Source organism: Oncorhynchus clarkii, chromosome 20 (genome assembly GCF_045791955.1).
Source record: "Oncorhynchus clarkii lewisi isolate Uvic-CL-2024 chromosome 20, UVic_Ocla_1.0, whole genome shotgun sequence".
Taxonomy (NCBI): domain Eukaryota; kingdom Metazoa; phylum Chordata; class Actinopteri; order Salmoniformes; family Salmonidae; genus Oncorhynchus; species Oncorhynchus clarkii.
In genome coordinates this window covers 57,327,219-57,346,631 of record NC_092166.1, presented here as the reverse complement: position 1 = coordinate 57,346,631, position 19,413 = coordinate 57,327,219, and the positions used below count along the sequence as shown (strand labels likewise).

General features: G+C 40.8%; 2 protein-coding genes across 2 annotated transcripts in view; one reads left to right on the top strand and one right to left on the bottom strand.

Moving 5' to 3' along the window:
• LOC139376574 (renalase-like) overlaps nucleotides 1-3,898 on the bottom strand; it is a 59,362-nt gene extending 55,464 nt beyond the window's left edge. Inside the window, 1 exon segment of the mRNA XM_071119316.1 lies at nucleotides 3,856-3,898. The gene's annotated coding sequence lies outside the window, so the exon portion shown is untranslated.
• Nucleotides 3,899-4,107: 209 nt separating this feature from the next.
• On the top strand, nucleotides 4,108-17,438 carry LOC139376573 (lysosomal acid lipase/cholesteryl ester hydrolase-like). Its single transcript, XM_071119315.1, has 10 exons — nucleotides 4,108-4,247; nucleotides 5,972-6,089; nucleotides 7,468-7,579; nucleotides 11,442-11,640; nucleotides 12,236-12,345; nucleotides 12,725-12,861; nucleotides 13,061-13,207; nucleotides 13,363-13,434; nucleotides 14,063-14,131; nucleotides 14,768-17,438. The coding sequence occupies exons 1-10, from the start codon at nucleotides 4,108-4,110 to the stop codon at nucleotides 15,005-15,007; spliced, it is 1,344 nt and encodes a 447-aa protein (XP_070975416.1). The 3' UTR covers nucleotides 15,008-17,438.
• The last annotated feature ends 1,975 nt before the right edge of the window (nucleotides 17,439-19,413 follow it).

The following is a 19,413-nucleotide window of genomic DNA, read 5'->3' as shown; positions in this document are numbered from 1 at the left end:
AAGAAAACATTTTTATAGTTTAAAAAGTATTAAAAAAAGTTGTATACAAGCAACTTAATCAAGACTGGTCTGCACGTTTTAAAGTTTGAACGAAGTATCTCCCTCGGGGGAAAGAAGTATCTCCCTCAGGGGGAAAAAAAGCATCTACCCCTGATTTTTCCATGCTAGTACTTGGTTTGCAGTGGGGCTTGTATAAACCGACCTGTCTCCCTCTACGACAGGGATGGTCAACCCTGATCCTGGAGTGCCACAGGCACTTTAAGTTTTTTATTTACCAACTGAACCTGGAAGACCAGGTGTGTTGCATTTAGGAAATCACTGAACTGATCAATTAACTCAGTTGGTCAGGTGTGGTGCCTAGTTGGAACAAAATCATGCAGTACCTGCAGCACTCTAGGAACAGGGTCTACGACCTGTGCAACAATGTATCATTTTACAAATGCAATCTCTCCTCTGCCAGTAGGCTAGCTAGCCCAAGAATGAACGTTAAACTAATAATTACCCATGCAAACCATAAACACTCAAAATTCCATTAACCAGCACAAGTATGTGGATATCCCTTCAAACTAGTGGATTCGACCATTTCAACCACACCCGTTGCTGACGGGTGCCCACGCCGTGCAATCTCCTTAGGTAAACATTGGCAGTAGATTGGCCTTACTGAAGAGCTCAGTGACTTTCAACGTGGCACCATCATAGTATGCCACCTTTCCAACAAGTCAGTTCGTCAAATTTCTGCCCTATTAGAGCTGTCCCTGCCAACTATAAGTGCTGTTATTGTGAAGTGGAAATGTCTAGGAGCAACAACGGCTCAGCTACGAAGTGGTAGGCCATTCAAGCTCACAGAGCGGGACTGCCGAGTGCTAAAGCATGAATTCCAAACTGCCCCTGGAAGCAGCGTCAGCACAATAACTGTTCTTCGGGAGCTTCATGAAATAGGTTTCCATAGCCCAGCAGCCGCACACAAGTCTAAGATCACCATGCCAAACGAGTTCTCTGGAGTGATAAATCACTCTTCACCATTTGTCAGTCCGACAAGCGAATCTGGGTTTGGCGGAGGCCAGGAGAACACTACCTGCCCCAATGCATCGTGCCAACTGTAACGTTTGGTGGAGGACAAATAATGGTCTGGGGCTGTTTTTCATGGTTCGGGGTACGCATCTTAGTTCCAGTGAAGGGAAATCTTAACGCTACAGCATACAATGACATTCTAGACAATTCTGTGCTTCCAACTTTGTGGCAAAGTATGGGGAAGGCCCTTTCCTGTTTCTGCATGGCAATGCCCCCGTGCACAAAGCAAGATCCATACAGAAATGGTTTGTCGAGACCAGTGTAGAAAAACTTGACTGGCCTGCACAGAGCCCTGACCTCAACCCCATCGAACACCTTTGGGATGAATTGGAACACCGACTGCGAGCCAGGCATAATCGCCCAACATCAGTACTCGACCTCACGAATGCTCTTTTGGCTGAATGGAAGCAAGTCCCCGCAGCCTTCCCAGAAGAGTGGAGGCTGTTATAGCAGCAATGGGGGAACCAACTGCCCATGATATTGGAATGAGATGTTTGACGAGCAGGTGTCCATATACTTTTGGTCATGTAGTGTATGCAGGCCTATTGGATATTTATTAAATCATTATTTATTTAAGTTATTTTCTCTTGAATGACAGCTAGCTACATGCCAATGATTTGTTAAGCATAGCAACGTCGAATGAATAGAACAAATTTACGACAGAAAATAACTAATGACCAGCCTGCTTGGGTAGCAACTTCAGAATGGAAAGGTTATTCGATGCGGGCTTGGAGGCAAGGGAAATAATGGCTGAGAGAACTCAAGAGTTATTGGTAGCCTAAAATGGAGAACAGAAAGCACTGGAGTGCCATTTTAGCTGGCAACGATGTGTGTGACCTCCCATTCTCTGCCAAAGAAGAGGCAAGCACTGGCTGTCACCAACTAGCGGCAGGAACATGGACAGTTCTTCCACTCGTGCCATCAACAAAAATGTCACTATTTACATCACCAACTAGCTTCATTGGCTATAACTCAATAACCATAATAGTTGTTGCCTATTTTTATCCATTTTATCTTTATTTAACTAGGCAAGTCAGTTAAGAACAAATTCTTATTTTCAATGACGGCCTAGGAACAGTGGGTTAACTGCCTTGTTCAGGGGCAGAACAAAAGATTTTTACCTTGTCAGCTCAGGGATTCGATCTTCCAACCTTTTGGTTACTAGTCCAACGCTCTAACCACTAGGCTACCTGCCGCCCAAATGTAGGCCTATTGGATATTTATTAAATCATTATTTATTAAAGTTCTTGTCTTTCATTTTCATTAAATCTCTACTAGCTAGCTACAAGCCAATTATTTGTTTATCAAGTCTGTCTGTGAATGATTAGAATTAACGACTGGGTCAAAACATGAGAAAATGGGCCTCCCAAATGGCGCAGTGCTAGAGGCATCATTACAGATCCAGGTTCGATCCTGGGCTGTGTCACAGCCGGCCGCGACTGGGAGACCCATGAGGCGGCACACAATTGGCCCAGCTTTGACGGGGTTATTATGCCGGCCGGGATGTCCTTGTCCCATTGCACTCTATCATTTCCAATTATCCTCATATTTTTTTTCTAACTGTCCGTTATCTGGTTTTAATGTTCATTCTAAAATGACCCTTTTAGCCAATCAGAAACAAGTATTCAATAACGCTAATTATAAATTGGCTGACAGCCGTGGTATATCAGAGCGTATTCCACGGGTATGACAAAACATACATTTTTACTGCTCTAATTACGTTGGTAACCAGTTTATAACAGCAGTAAGGCACCATGGGGGTTTGTGGTATATGGCCAATATACCACGCCTGAGGGCTGTATCCAGGCACTCCGTGATGCGTTGTGCCTAAGAAAAGCCCTTGCCGTGGTATTTTGGCCATATAACACACAACCTCGGGCCTTATTGCTTAATTATAAACTGGGTAGTGCTCACCATGGATATGACGAAACATTTATTTTTACTGCTCTAATTACGTTGGTAATTAGTTTTTAATAGCAATAAGGCAACTCGAGGGTTTGTGGTATACCGCATATATATACCACGGCTAAGGGCCGTATCCAGGCACTCCGTGATGCGTTGTGCATAAAAACAGCCCTTAGGCGTGGTATATTGGCCATTTACCACACCCCTTGGGCCTTATTGTTTAAATAATAAGTCAGAAGTATGTAGAAGATTTAAAGCTTCGCAAGCCCCATTAATGACATATCAACAGACAGACTTGATAATAGTTTACTGATGAGATTTCAATAGTGTTCCATGTCAATTCAAACAAAACATCTGCATGTGGGTTTATGGAAGTCACAGGGAGGTCAACAGCAGCAGAGATAGCCTATGAATTAGAATCAAATGTCATCATCAATATTTTGTGATTTATCCTTCTAAAGAAGTACTGAGATGCCACTGATAGGAGCAGGAAGGGTTGAAATGTATGGTAAAAAAAAATCTCACGTCACAATTTGACCCTCACTTTTTTACTGTTATCTGTGGAATAATAAGCACGCAGCCGACATTGTAACGATATAAATTAATTTGGCCAATTATAATTATGTGAAAGTCTCGTCTCAAGTAGCACGCTTCGTATACATTTGATTTAAATACAATGTAACAACTTCCGCGGCAACTGACAAATTTACCTGCTCCTCGCGATTTGTCCCAGACAACAATAACTTTGTTTGGCATTTCTCTTCGCAGAAGACAAGCGCATAAACTGCATGTCAACCCTGCACCAACTATAAGAACTCGTGACATTGAGTTCAACTTAAACTATAAACAACTGTTGCTGGAAATACACAAATAATTTACTTTTTAAGTTTCGTTGCGCGTGTTTGGTAAAGCCAGATTTCACATAGTAGCCTAAAGATTAATGGCTGTTGGCCGACCAAAATGTTCCCTTGAATGCATGGAAAAAACAGTTTATTCAAGTAAAATAAACATAAGACTTAGTTTCTATTACAAAATCGCACTGTCAGCAGTATTGTCATTGCCACATCTACAGGACTGATTAATTAGGCTAGAGCAGGGTGGAAAGATTACATCAGCATTTAATCTTTCCCAATGTGTGTTACAAGCCCAATCGGCAACAAAAGCAGTAGGGAGCCTCTGACGTTTTATCACGCTGCAGCTCCTGTGACTTCCTCTTCATTTGGCCAACCAAGAATACAGTATTATTATTCTACACAGCAGAAGTTGTCCGGGTAAGTGTTTGCACATGGACACATTGTAGCTATCGTAAAATACATTTATGGGGATATATTCGCCACTGATACAAATATACAGCCTACATTTTCCATATATCACATATATGCCTGCCCTGTGATGTAATAGTTTAGACATGTACAGGTTTAGTGTCAGTGAGTAGAGACCACCTTGTGGAATGTAAATGTCTACAACAGCCTACTGAAGCATAACCTACTCATATTTTAACGCATGCTGGTCTAATTAGATAGTCCACATATGCCATAGTTTTGTATTGAATCTCCACAACTAAGAGTTTCAAGGCAAGCTTAGTTTATGAATAATGTGCAGGAAAACAAAAGATCAGGGGTAAATTAAATGATGAATTAATAATGTAGTAATTGGGTCAGAGTTTTTGTAAAGGCTAGAGATTGTTGTTACTTTCACATCCTCATGGACATCTTGGTGTTATATCTAGTTTACTCCCACAGTTATCTGAAACTCTTCACAACAACTAATACAAATTCATGTTTTGCTCTTTTGACTGCGAAGGCTTCATACTCAGTTTGTTTTTCTCTAACTAATTGGTTATGAGACTCCATCAATAGTCCAATGTCTATTCTAAGTCTGGAGCCACTCAAGCAATATTTGTAGAATTGATCATCTAGTGCTTTATTCTTGAGACAATGCAAACATCTTTTGATATATTACACAAACAAATGACTAACTTTGAACTGTTGTGAACACAGTATCAGGCCAGATCTCGTGGTAAAGAGAAGAGATAGCAGCCGACTAGTTTTTTTAAAATTCGAACATTAGTAGTGGAGACAGCAACATTTGGATTGCAATCCTTTTAATTTGCAAATAAATTCATTAAAAATCCTACAATGTGATTTTCTGGATTTTTTTTTTCTCGTTTTGTCTGTCATAGTTGAAGTGTACCTATGATGAAAATTACAGGCCTCTCTCATCTTTTTAAGTGGGGGAACTTGCACAATTGGTGGCTGACTAAATACTTTTTTGCCCCACTGTATATCTTGTGTAATTAGTCTGTCAATGAGAGATTAAGATTGCAATGAAACATAAAATTGAATGTATAAAGTCTCTGATATATGCTCATATTTAAGTAGGTGTGTGCTGCCAGGGTTGTCTTGTACCCCCAAAATCTGAAAGGGCATAAAGAAAGTGAGGATGGCTGGAGGTGGTCCGGAGGGGGGCTAGGCCCCCTACCCGGAAGTTGGAGAATTTAGCATTTTTCAAACACCTGCAATCTAAAGCCATAAACATTATGCTTAATTCTATGTTAAAATAGGTCTATTTTTCTGCATATCTAAGCATGCATCTTGAGCTGTCAGTATCCTCCTGACTGGTGTTTCTTTTTTGCATCTCTGCTAAAATCTGGGTAAAAGGAATGTCTTATTCAGTACATTTAGTTATTGCTTGCTTTCCTAAAGTCTAACAACTTTACCCGCAGGCACACCAGGTAAGATAGATAGACAAGCTAGCTGCTCTAATTTAATTGATAGCCTGAAATGGCTTCCTGGTAGCTAGTTATGTTGGGAGATTGGGAACCTATCTGGGCTAGCTAAAGCCAACTTCATAAAATTGCTAGTAGTAATTGTAAATTAAACTTTCTTTTTTTTTTAAATGGGCATGATGCCTCTGTGCGATGCTGAATAAATTCTGACATAATGTGGTCGGAGAGACTTCTGAAGGTTTATAACACATGTATTATGTTTTTCAGACTGAAGATGGTGTGGATACTACTTTTAATGGCCTTCCTGACCACTGGGGCGGTCCAGTGTCAGAGATCCTTGCTGAAAGACAAAAAAGGACTGGACCCAGAGGTCAACATGAATATTGTGAGTTGGCTAAAAATCAATAACAGACCAACTGTATTCTCAGAAACAAAGTGGACAAATACTGAGAAATTGTATTTATCCACACAGTTTTTCCAGACAGACTTCAAACTGTTTTAATACCGACCATAGATAACTGAACACACTACTGGACTTCATAGGTCACAGAGCTCATTAACTATTCATAGAACTAGGCAATCTTCTGGGCCAACATGAGCAAATAATAGTCATGGTGGTTACCTCACATGGGGGGAGTTCTGCTTTGCCCACATTCTGCACTTTGTCCCCCATATATCCCATGAGTCATCTCAAGGAAAGTCAAAACATGTGATACTGAGGCTTGGGCAAGGTCACTCGAAAGGAAATCTCTCTGTCATGTATTAAACTTCAGCATATATTTATCACTAGATAGGACAATATCACACCCATATTATATGACTAAAACATTAAAACATTAAGTCTGAGATCTGACCTAACTAAACATAAAAAGCAGTATAAAAATGAGTCCCTGTAAGTTGGGAAAAGTGTTAAATGAAACGGTTATTTTGTGGCATGGCAGTCAATCAAATTCTTTCACCACACTTTTTCAGAAAATATATAATGTATGTTTATTCTGAGGTATGCCAATGATACAATCAACATTTGTGGATTTGGGCCTGGTACATGTCAGTGGTTAACCTCGTATCTTTTATAGGCACCGCATAGTAACAAAATGACATTAATCCTAATTCTAGTGCGTCTATAGTTAGTATACAGTATTTGTCATTGGAAACTACACACTATCAATGATATAAGCCTAATACAATTACCAGTACGAATAGTTCTCACATGAGAAAACATATTTCCCATTGTTGGCCTGCAAGCACAGACCCTTTCAATATCTCTCGCCATACTGAGGTCACGTGACATTACATTTTTTTTCATACTCAGCCGTTTCCCTGTGTAAAACCAGAAACAAAAATGAGTCAGAGCAGAACACAAATCCTCCCCTCCACCCCTGAGATGACCTCGGTGTGTCGAACCAGCAGGTTTATCCTTAAGTGGCCCAGAGTCAGTAGAATGTGCAGACTGGCAGCCTAGAGGGAGGGGGGGAATGGTGGTGTGTTTTAATTATGCATGGCTAGATCGCATGGCAGGCCCGGCTGGAACCAACAGGCTCAAAACACTTTCTTTGAAGTTCCAGATTAGCGTATATATAGATAATATCTGGGAGGGGGCGGTGAGAGGGAATGCAACAGGGGAAGAATTGTCTGCTTTAATTTTACTGTAATGTGAATACCAGTGATAATGGGGCTGTAAAATAAAGTGTTACCAGAGATCCCCATTATGTCAGAATTCAAAATATATTTGACAGTTTGTTTGTCTTCTTTCTCTTCCACAGAGTGAGATCATCAGGCATTGGGGCTACCCAGCAGAGGAGCATGACGTCGTCACAGAAGACCTCTACATCCTCAGTGTCAACAGGATCCCACATGGCCTGAAGGACAGTAAAGGTGTGCACCAAAGGGTTTTAATGCAGTGCTTCCCAAACTTTTCACTCATGCCCCCCTGTCATCATGGGGGGACATCTCGTGACCAACTTGAATTGTGACCAAAAATCCAGCTTAATTTTCTCCTAAAGATAATTGAATAATGTATTTAAAATATACTGTATATACATACAGTAGAACGTTTAGACACACCTACTCATTCAAGCGTTTTTCTTTATTTTTACTATTTTATACATTGTAGAATAATAGTGAAGACATCAAAACTGTGAAATAACACATATGGAATCATGTAGAATCCAAAAAAGTGTTAAACAAATCAAAATAGATTTTAGATTTTAGATTCTTCAAAGTATCCACCCTTTGCCTTGATGACAGCTTTGCACACTCTTGGTATTCTCTCAACCAGCTTCACCTGGATTTATTTTCCAACAGTTTTGAAGGAGTTTCCACATATGCTGAGCACTTGTTGGCTGCGTTTTCTTCACTATGCGGTCCAACTCATCCCAAACCATCTCAATTGGGTTGAGGTCGGGTGATTGTGGAGGCCAGGCCATCTGATGCAGCACTCCATCACTCTCCTTCTTGGTCAAATAGCATTTACACAGCCTGGAGGTGTGTTGGGTCATAGTCCTGTTGAAAAACAAATGATAGTCCCACTAAGTGCAAACCAGATGGGATGGTGTATCGCTGCAGAATGATGTGGTAGCCATGCTGGTTAAGTGTGCCTTGAATTCTAAATAAATCACTGACTCTGTCACCAGCAAAGGACCCCCACACTATCACACCTCCTCCTCCATGCTTCACTGTGGGAACCACACATGGGGAGATCATCCTTTCACCTACTCTGCGTCTCACAAAGACTCAAATTTGGAATCATCAGACCAAAGGACAGTTTTTCTGTTGTTGTTTGTTGTTTGTCTTTGCTTATTTGAGCTGTTCTTGCCATAATATGGACTTGGTCTTTTACCACATCTTCTGTATACCAGCCCTACCTTGTCACAACACAACTGATTGGATCAAACGCACTAAGAAGGAAGGCAATTCCACAAATTAACTTTTAACAAGGCACACCTGTCTGTTAATTGAAATGGAAGCTGGTTGAGAGAATGCCAAGAATGAAGAATTTCAAATATAAATAGATTCTGATTGGTTTAATACTTTTTTTGATTCCATGTGTGTTATTTCGTAGTTTTGATGTCTTCAATTCTGCTTTACAATGTAAAAAAATAGTACAAATAATGAAAAACCCTGGGATGAGTAGGTGTGTCCAAACTTTTGACTGGTGCTGTATAAATTTCATTTCTTTTAGTTGTGTTTGTTTATCCCTTACTTCTCTGCCCTGTAATCAGATCCACATATCTAAGACCAACACAGACAGACCTTATCTAACATCTGAAGTGCTGATATTTCTCACATTGTCAAACATTAGTACTGAATCAGGATCCAAAGAGAAGTGGTTTTCAGCATTAGTCACCTTGAGGAGAGCGGAGGAGGAGGAATCCATTTCTATATTTTGAGATTGCACCGCCCAGCCTACTCCTGGCTTTTCGTGTTATCACGAGCTATAATATCACATGCATCCAGTGAGGTTGTCCATCTGCTAATAGGTCACCTCTATGCTAATCATTTTGAACCCAGTCTATGATTGAATTTAATTTCTGTAGAGTTTTTATTTGTTTGGCATTTCTCGTAATCCGTCCCTAGTTTGAGCTGTTTCAAATGTAGCTTGGCTAACGTTCATCCAGCGTCTCATTTATTAAGCTCTTGTTACAATGTACTGTAATTACAGCTTATTTTCAATATGTGATGGGAACAGTAATAGTGACAGTAATAAGGAGCAAACTGTTTGCTACGTGATTTGAGTATGTTTAGGAATGCGCCATGGTATTAAAAGTTTTAGATTTCTTGTAAAGAGGAAGTTGTTCTCTTACAAGTTTAGTCTAAATACTGTGATGCACCGCTTCTGTCAGACACTGCCACTGTCCCTCTCCAGTTCCTACAAATCAGTATTCAGTTTCTCTTTCCTTTGTGGCACCTATATTTCATTAATGAGCAAAGTGAGTGCTAAACCTCACACTAATCTCATCGTGGGAACCCACTTGTGTAAAAACAAATTCAGAGGCAATAGACAATGCTTTTTCCTGAACACAGGGTCTCATATTATTCTGAACAATAACTAATGTTATCGATACAGATCTCTCTGTAGGTGAATGTAAGTGCCTTCGAGTGTTAAACACTGGCTTTGGCCCCGCTCTTGTTTTTTCGCCATTGCTTTCTCCATTGCATTACTTTCCAAAACATGAATCAGTAAATGAATGCTGTGTACTTAATTTGACCCTCTCCAACAATTGAAAATGTACATTCAGTTTAGTATTAATATTGACAGTGATTTGTCATTAGAAATGCTTCATCAACTAGGTAGGGGTTCCACTTTAAAGATACGCCCAATACGATGTGATATGCCAGGGCTGAGGTCGTCTGGGGAGTTAAAAATCTCAATAATACATTCTGATATCCTCTAAATAAGTAAAGAGCCATCATGTTGTTTGTATCTCTTGATGCCTCATACTCCCTGCTCAGTAGTATGTGGCAGCAGCCGCACATCCAGTAAGATAGGCAGCGGAGCTCTCTGATAGGCTGGAGAACATCTCATTTCCTGTTGTCCCACTTCCCCTGGTCACACGGGAGAGCGTCTGGATCTCAAAGGAACACAGCAGAGCTGGAATTATTTCAGCCCCCAAATGGAATTTTGATATGAAATCGTGCTAGCTAGAATAGCTATTGCTGGAAATCTTTGATGTTCAATCTAGGAGAGATAGTGTAGATTTCTTGCAAACAACAGCTGCATTATGGTTGAAATGCCTAGTACAAGTACAAGTACAAGGCAGTCTAGGCAGCAGGGTAGACTAGGGGTCCATCTCAAATGCCACCCTATTCTCTATGTAGTGTACTACTTTTGACCTGGACCAGAACCCAAAGTAGTGCACTATATATAGGTTGCCATTTGAGACAACCTAGGGGTAGGGAGGGAGGAATGGCTGGTATGAAGTCAAACAATCCTATCATCTAAAGGTCTGTTTGTGCTACCGAAAGGACCCGCTCACATCCTGTTTCTGACAGATCGTAGCGATAAAGCTCCCAAAAAAGAAAAAGTGCAGGGCCACAAGAACGGCTGCGCCGCAGCTGGGATATAGCTTAGACAGACACCCCCTCCTGGTGGTTACAGTCAACACAACACTTGAATTATGAATAGAACATACTTTTTTGTAACTAACCATTTTTGTAACTATACACTTTCCGTTTATGTTGTTTCGGGCATGTTGGAATGTGAATGGATACTTCAACCATGTTTGAGAAGATTGGAGAAATACTATACATTACCACATGGGCTTTGCCTATGATCCTTGCTTGGAATAAGATTCTCCTGTCACGTTCACTGTCTTCAAACTCCCTGTCATAAATGAGCCAAGGCGCAGCGTGCATGTGATCCCAACTCTTTAATCAAGTGAAAGCTTCACAAAGAAAAAAACAGGTCAACTGAACGTGACGCAACCGTGGCGTTCACAAACACACAGAAAATAAATTACCCCCAGCATTAGGTGGGGAAAAGGCTGCCTAAGTATGATTCCCAATCAGAGATGATAGACAGCTGCCTCTGATTGGGAACCACACTCGGCAAAAACAAAGAAATAGAAAACATAGAATGCCCACCCCACATCACACCCTGACCTAACCAAATAGAGAAATAAAACGTCTCTCTAAGGTCAGGGCGTGACAGCTCCTCACTTAGTATTTCTTCCATATCTTGTTACAGTATTCATCCTATAGCATTATGCGTAATGTAGTCTTTTTCTCATGTTCCTAGATCCCAAGCCTGCAGTGTTCCTCCAGCACGGTCTCCTAGCTGCGGGGAGTAACTGGGTGACCAACCTGCCCAACACCAGCCTGGCTTACCTGCTAGCCGACGCTGGCTACGACGTCTGGATCGGCAACAGCAGGGGAAGCACCTGGTCCAGGAGACACCTCACACTCAGCCCTGACCACGACGAGTTCTGGCAGTTCAGGTAGCTAGAGAGATTTATTCCACTTCTACTGATCCTTGCTCGCTCTGCTATTCACCCCATGGCTATGCGCCTAACCTGGATCTACACTGAGTGTACAAATCACTAGGAACACCTTCCAAATATTGAGTTGCACGCCCTTTTCCCCTCAGAACAGCCTCAATTTGTTGGGGCGTGAACTATATAAGGTGTCGAAAGCATTCCACATGGATGCTGGCACATGTTGACTCCAATGCTTCCCACAGTTGTGTCAAGTTGGCTGGATGTCCTTTAGATGGTGGACGATTCTTGGGGAAACTGTTGCATGTGAAAAACCCAGCATCATTGCAGTTCTTGACACACTCTTACCGGTGCGCCTGGCACCTACTACCCAACCAAACATTCAAAGGCACTTACATATTTTGTCTTGCTCATTCACCCTCTGAATGGCACAAATACTCCATCCATTCCTAATGTTTTGTACACTCAGTATATATTCCCTCTGCTTACCAATAAAATCACAAGAGGTTGTAATAGAAATACAATATATTATTTGAAATGTTTATTTAAGTAGTCTTATTATGACATTCACTGAGTTTCTTCTGTTCTTATTCTTCAGTTATGATGAGATGGCAAAGAAGGACCTGCCAGCAGTGGTCAATCACATCCTGAAGACCACAGGCCAGGAGACGATCTACTATGTAGGCCACTCTCAGGGAACCACTATTGGTGAGACGGCTTGATTTAGTTAAATGTGTCATATTACAGTATGAAGCAGTATATTTCTTATCTGTAGTTTGACACCGTTAATTACACTATGGTTTACAGTTTTAAACAGGGGCGCAACTTTCACTGGGGACGGGAGGGACACATTCTGAAATTGCATTTTGTCCCCCCAGTTTTATCATTGGAATGTGATACAAAACGAGGCAACGGTGTCCTTTAGGACCATGCGCATGCCTCCGAGCAGTCGGGTAGGCTGTTTGGAGTGTTTATCCGACTGGATAGAAAATAATAATAATAATGCCTCCCCCCCACTTCTTAAACCAAAGTTGCGCCCCTGTTTTTAAACCATGACATATCTGACTGTATGTCTCTGTCCCTGTAGCTTTTGTTGCATTCTCTTCAATGCCTGAGCTGGCAAGCAAAATCAAGATGTTCTTCGGCCTGGCACCAGTGGCCACCGTGGCTTTTACTTCCAGCCCCATAACCAAGCTCTCCAGCTTCCCCGATTTCCTCATTTGGGTGAGTAGCAAAGGCTATTTTTCTAACTTAAACTGCATTATGCCACAATTCATTCATACAATAAGTCTAACCTGTAGTTTCCTTTTTCAACCCAACTTGGGCATCATTTTTTTTTTTATCTTGATCGATCTGTCAGAATTCTTTGAAAATATTTCAATACTGACTAATGCTAATCCATTGTTTGGTTTCCATATCCTAGGATCTATTTGGGAAGAGGGACTTCATGCCTCAGAGTTCTCTCATCAAGTGGTTTGCTACCAAATTCTGCAGTAAGGAGCCTCATAGTGAGCTGTGTGGAAACATCTTCTTTGTCCTCTGTGGCTTTGATGAGCTGAACCTCAACATGGTGCGTTCCACAGCGCTCGCATTTGATTGCTTTTTGAAAGTGATTTTACATTATTACTATTGTGGACTTCCTTAAACCTAAAGCCTTCAACCTCAAGCCAATTATATAGGCACTGTATGTGTTTGGTGAAGATGTTCATTTCTCTTTTTGTCCAGACTCGCACACCTGTGTACATCTCCCACTGCCCAGCAGGCACCTCAGTGCAGAACATGATCCACTGGTCTCAGGTAAGAACATACCTGAGAGGAGCTTCTCAAAACCTCCTCCAATATGATTCCACTTCTTCAAACCTACAGTACAGATCCCATCCCAACCCCTGTTTGTTAAAACTGTCATGTAGGCCTATAGTGTAGATATCAGGCCTATAATGTTACCTATATCCTGTGAGGCTGGGGTGTGGTCAACACAGTCTGAATCGAGAATGAGTTTGCACTTGTCAAACCACAGTTATCAAACCGATACTGACATTTTGGTTTCACAAGCAACAGAGCAAAAACAGTTACTCAGGACAGAAATAGTTGATCTCAAAGACGTTGATCAATTATTTTTCAGCTTATTCAGTGTCATAAATAATTATTTCACCCTGTTTATACCTCAGTCTCACACCCAAGTCAACTATCATCGACATTCCACTGTGTGAATAGGAGAGGCACAGACATTCCTGCTGCACACTGACTCAAACACACCTATTTGTTGCCTGATCCTTGAGTAAAGGTCAATTCCAGATTTACCAAAGACAACTTTAACTTTACTGAAGTTGACATATTGTTGGACATATTACCTATACATACAGTACCACCATCTGTTCAGCTATCTTGAGACAAGTGTTTTATTTTATGTGTATTCTTTTTACAGGCGGTGCATGTTGGAAAGCTGATGGCGTATGACTATGGGAGAGCAGGGAACATGGCTCACTATAACCAGGCAAGGCCAGCTCAGAGCTCATTAGTCTACCAATGTACACTGTGTATACAAAATATTAAGAACACCTGCTCTTTCCATGACAGACAAGTAAATCCAGGTGAAAGCGATGATCCCTTTATTGATGTCACCTGTTAAGTCCACTTCAACCAGTGTAGATGAAGGGGAGGAGACAGGGTAAACAAGGATTTAAGCCTTGAGACATGGATTGTGTATGTGTGACATTCAGTGGGTGAATGGGCAAGACAAAAGATTTAAGTGCCTTTCAACAGGGTACGGTAATAGGTGCCAGGCACATCGGTTTGTGTCAAGAACTGCAACGCTGCTGGAGTTTTCACACCCAACAATGTCCCGTGTGTATCAAGAATGGTCCACCACCCAAAGGACATCCAGCCAAGCATTAGTCAACATGGGCCAGCATCCCTGTAAAACACTTTTGACAGCTTGTAGAGTCCATGCCTAATGTTTGGTGTTCTCAGTGTACACACATATCACTTCACACAAGTTGTTTTCCAAAGCTCTCCGAAGCTACAACCTCTTTCTGAAAGTACCTTATCTTTACTTATCGATATCCACTGTGCCGTTATGACCAGTCAATGCCTTTAGCTGACATCTAGTCCATTCTTGTCCCTCCTCCAGTCGACCCCTCCGTTGTACAACATCCGGGACATGAAGGTGCCTACGGCCCTGTGGTCCGGAGGTCACGACACACTTGCTGACCCTAAGGACGTTGCCGTGCTGCTCACCCAGGTCTCCAACCTGGTGTACCACCGCCACATCGAGCACTGGGAACACCTGGACTTCATCTGGGGCCTGGACGCCCCCCAGGAGATGTACAGTGAGATAATCAAACTGATGAGCCAGCAGGACTTGGTGTAAACAGTGGATAGGCAGGGAGATTTGGATAATTTTAGCCTCAACTCTCATCACAATCGCTGAAGAGATTTTAATACTGTATCTGACATATTTTGGGAGTCATATATCAGAGTGCCTGGGTGCGAGTGTTTGCACTGTATGTGTGTTTGATACTATAAGGGTGTGTAAGAGAGTATTAGCACGCATGTGTGTGTTTGACTAAACCATGAGCAATAATCATTCACCTCTAAATTGGGGTAGTGCGGTACACAAGCTGAGTTTAGGGTTATGTGTGAGGAATCATCTTGTATTATTTTTTGTCTTACTTTATTACTGTCCTCTCTTCCACAACACTTGAATGGATTTTAATCTGTGTTTTGAGAATTTCCCGGGTTTGTAAAAACACAGAAGTACATTTAGATCCTGTTGAAATCCTGCTTGTAGGTTTGGATGAATATATCTCAGTCATTGGTGCAATATCATGGTTACTGTCCAGGGCCCAGTTCAACACCCAGTACCTCTCTCTTCAGGACTTGTTGGGTTGGTTTATTTTGCTGTGCCTTTTTAGTCATACAAATTCATTGTTTTGTTTGTTGACCACTAATTTAGCTCTTTCCTGTGCTGTTGACTGTCTTTTTATTAGCTACTTCCTCAATGTATTTCTATTGGATTTTAGGTGATCTTGAGAATGAATTAGGAAGGGTGCTGACCAAAGAATGACTGACTTGTTTGTTCATTCATGGTCTACTTATGTTGTGTTATAACACTTATTTATGCCGCCTTGTAACTAATTGAGAAGACTAGTCAATAAATCTCCATTACAAAATTAGGTTGTACGATTCAATTACTTGACAACATTTATTGAAAAGTGCTTGTCTACTGAGTATCTACTCATATATTTTATTTATTTAAACATTGTCAAAGGCTTTAATCTGTAACAATGTTTTAATTCACTTACTCTTATGTACTGTACAAAGGACAATATCAAAACCAGAAACAAAACAAACACTCAACTCACTCACAAATATTTAGAGAAGCATACTATTAAGAAAAATAGTAGACACTGAGTGAACAAAACATTATGAACACCTTCTCTTTCCATGACAGACTGACCAGGTGAATCCAGGTGAAAGCTATGATCCCTTATTGATGTCACTGGTTAATTCCATTTGTGCATGTGTGCCATTCAGAGGGTGAATGGGCAAGACAAAATATCTAAGTGCCTTTGAATGGGGTATGGTAGTAGCAGCCAGACGCACCGGTAAGAGAGTCAAGAACTACAATGCTTCTGGGTTTTTCAATCACAACAGTTTCCCTTGTGTATTAAGAATGGTCCACCACCCAAAGGACATCCAGCCAACTTGACACAACTGTGGGGAGCATTGGAGTCAATATGGGCCAGCATCCTTGTGGAACCCTTTCGATACCTTGTAGTCCAGGGATCATCTAGTCAGCTGCGGGACTATTTTTTTCTTGAGCGGATAAATAGAAGTTCGGGAACCCTGTTGTAGTCCATGTCCCAAATAATTCTGAGGGCAAAAGGAGGTGAAACTCAATATTAGTGTAATGTTTTGTACTCAGTGTAAATGTTATGAATAATTCAAATAGGATCAACCATGAGGCATTTGAAAACAATTACATGGCCACTTGTACTGATATTAACTTTAACGAATGGTTGATATACAGCTGAGGCTATGGTGTCCAGTACGAACTACAGACTGTATAAAAATGACTTTGTCAGACAAAAGACTACTGAAAAGAGGGTGATGTTGCCATGGTGAAAAGTTCCCCCTCGTCCTCAAAACCCCCTTAAAGCTTTCGGTCTGTCTTTTTCAGCATTGTTACAATATTCTTGAACTGCAGTCTCCTTGCTATATCCAGTGGGGTTTTATCATTCTAAAGGACAGAAGAATACATCATACTACCACCAAAACTTTGATAAATATATCCCTGTCAAACCAAGACGAAAAGCCGCCAACTTTACCATGACGCCAACTTTTGTCCGCCTTTTATATTTGAAAGGTATTGGCAGTAACAAAGCCTGTACTTTTGTTTAATAGTCCCGTCAAAGCCTCAATATAAAACGTCCTTTCATTTTAACGGATTGGGAACGTTTTAAATCATGAACATGCCATTGTTGTCTGACATCAAACTTGTCCGCGTTAATCACAAAGCTTTACGGAAATGCTTTTAATGCATATATGCTCTCCATCTAAATTGACTGTATGCACAGTGTTCGGAAAGTATTCAGACCCCTTGGCTTTTTCCACTTTTTGTTACGTTACAGCCTTATTCTAAAATGGATTCAATAAATGAAAATCCTCATCAATCTACACACAATCCCCCATAATGGCAAATATAAATCTTTTTTTTTTTTTTTTGTGCAAATTTATCAGCAAATCCAAACATCTGCTTTTCACTGGAATATGGTTTGTCTGGAATAAACTGTTTTCATGAACTGACTTCTGATTGTGTTCTTTCACACAAGACACCAACATCAAATATGCTAGTCCTTTAAATATTGTAAAGGCAGCGTTACCTCAGGTGCGGGAAGGTGTGTCCAAACCTGGCAATCCACCTGCTATGCTGTCGAGGAGCTAGCCTACTATTGTTGTTTAGGCTATGGTATAGGCCACTGTTGAACTTTTATGAAGTTGATACACACAGTTCCATCACAGCACATACCTTTTTTTGGGAAAGCGCACGTGTGGTTGCCGAACGTTGCAGATAGAAATGAACTGAATAGATCCGATGTGATTCGTTATTGTACATGTTAGTGAGGCATATTTGTTCTAAATATCCTTTTTCCATCTGAACGTTCCAAAACGCCCAGCAGGTATCGTAATGTAGCCTACGCCCTCTGGCGACGGAGTTTGATTATTACACTACACTTATTTCCAATGCACCCTATTTTAATCAGAATCATCTCTATGTCCAAATCATATGTTTTTCTATAAGATTAATTATTGGACGAATGGTAATCAAATGGCTTCTTTGTTGGTCATTCTGTAGATGTTTGTATTTCTTTTTTCAACCCCACGTTTGTATGATGGCAGTGTGTCAAGCGCCGCTGTGGTGTGTGCGCCATGAATAATCTTATGAATTACAGGATGCAAATGCTGTTGCCGGTGTCGAAACTGTAGGGTATTTTCTCTTTTGTCCAGTAGTGTGCTGTAGTGGATTTTCCTCTCCACCCCTTTTATGTGTGGTAGGACACATCCCTTCATAGCGACCACGGCTGCTGTCACCAACACCACAGCGCCGATGCTATCATAGGAGGACTGGATGACAATCTCTTTCGCCTATTAGGACATTGGATTTGAAAGACAGCTTTCAGCCATTTTATCATCGGTAAACTTTCGCTCTTTCTATCCCTTTTCATTTTGAACAATGACTTCATGAAGTAGGCTTACAAAAGCGAAATACGCCAGGTTTGGATAAGATAACAGTGGCTTTTATTGACGCCAGTTTCCTGCTTTCGCACTCAATTCTAGCGTGTGACGACAGGGATGCGGAGTTTGGGGAAGCAAATAAACTGGTTCGCATTTTGAACAATTTACACGATTTATCAGTCTACTGCACGCTAAACTGTTAAATCAAATAGTTTATTTAATTTTCCAGAACGTACACGCAGTAGCCAGTGATTGGGTTTTTATTAGGGAGTGAGTATCATTCACTTACATTTCTTGTTGTGGCAAAGCTGGTGAAATGACCAGAAATGGGTTTTAAATCACAAACAAGAGGTCGAATAGAAGGTCCTATATTGCTACATGGAATCTGGAAATACAAATGCAGTGTAGATAAAGTGATGATCGATGTCATTGTACAGATACAATGTTGCTGATGGGCCACATTCCTAATGTTGACATGTAGGCAGTGATTTTCTCATTTTGTTGACACACATGGCTATCAAAAGAAGTTGTACTACTTAGCTAGTGCCAGGTGCATCAGCTTACCAAAGCATACAGGAAGCACACAGACAAGTCTCAGTTTGAGAGAGGTAAGTTACAATGTTCATTCAATGTTTAATTTAGTTTCGTATGAATAGTTACCTACTTTCTATGTATATAAATTCACTGTGACTTTTGTTATTAAAATAATGCTATGCTACTGTTATAATGGGTATTAGTTAAGACAATAGTCCGTGATATCAGTAGTCTAACTAATACAGTGACTCAAATATAGTAGGCTGCCCTACAATGCAAGCACATGCCATAAACCATTTTTTTTGTTTCCTGAATCTGTAAGTCATATCTTAAAATAGGTTACCATTTTTGAATGGTGCATGTATTGTACAAATTCAATTGAAGGAAAGACTCAAATCATTTTGATGGAAAATACAGGTTCATTCAGAAAATGGGACATGTCAATCAAATGTGTTCTGTTGACTTGGCATCTTAGGTATGTTGTAAAACAGCTTTTAGCTTTCT

What these genes read in the sequence shown, in the direction of transcription:
- LOC139376573 (XM_071119315.1), top strand. Translation starts at nt 4,108, where the DNA reads ATGTGTGTTACAAGCCCAATCGGCAACAAAAGCAGTAGGGAGCCTCTG. An exon ending in ACACAGCAGAAGTTGTCCGG is followed by an intron (nt 4,248 to 5,971) that starts GTAAGTGTTTGC and finishes TATGTTTTTCAG; the next exon opens with ACTGAAGATGGTGTGGATAC. An exon ending in CTCTCAGGGAACCACTATTG is followed by an intron (nt 12,346 to 12,724) that starts GTGAGACGGCTT and finishes CTGTCCCTGTAG; the next exon opens with CTTTTGTTGCATTCTCTTCA.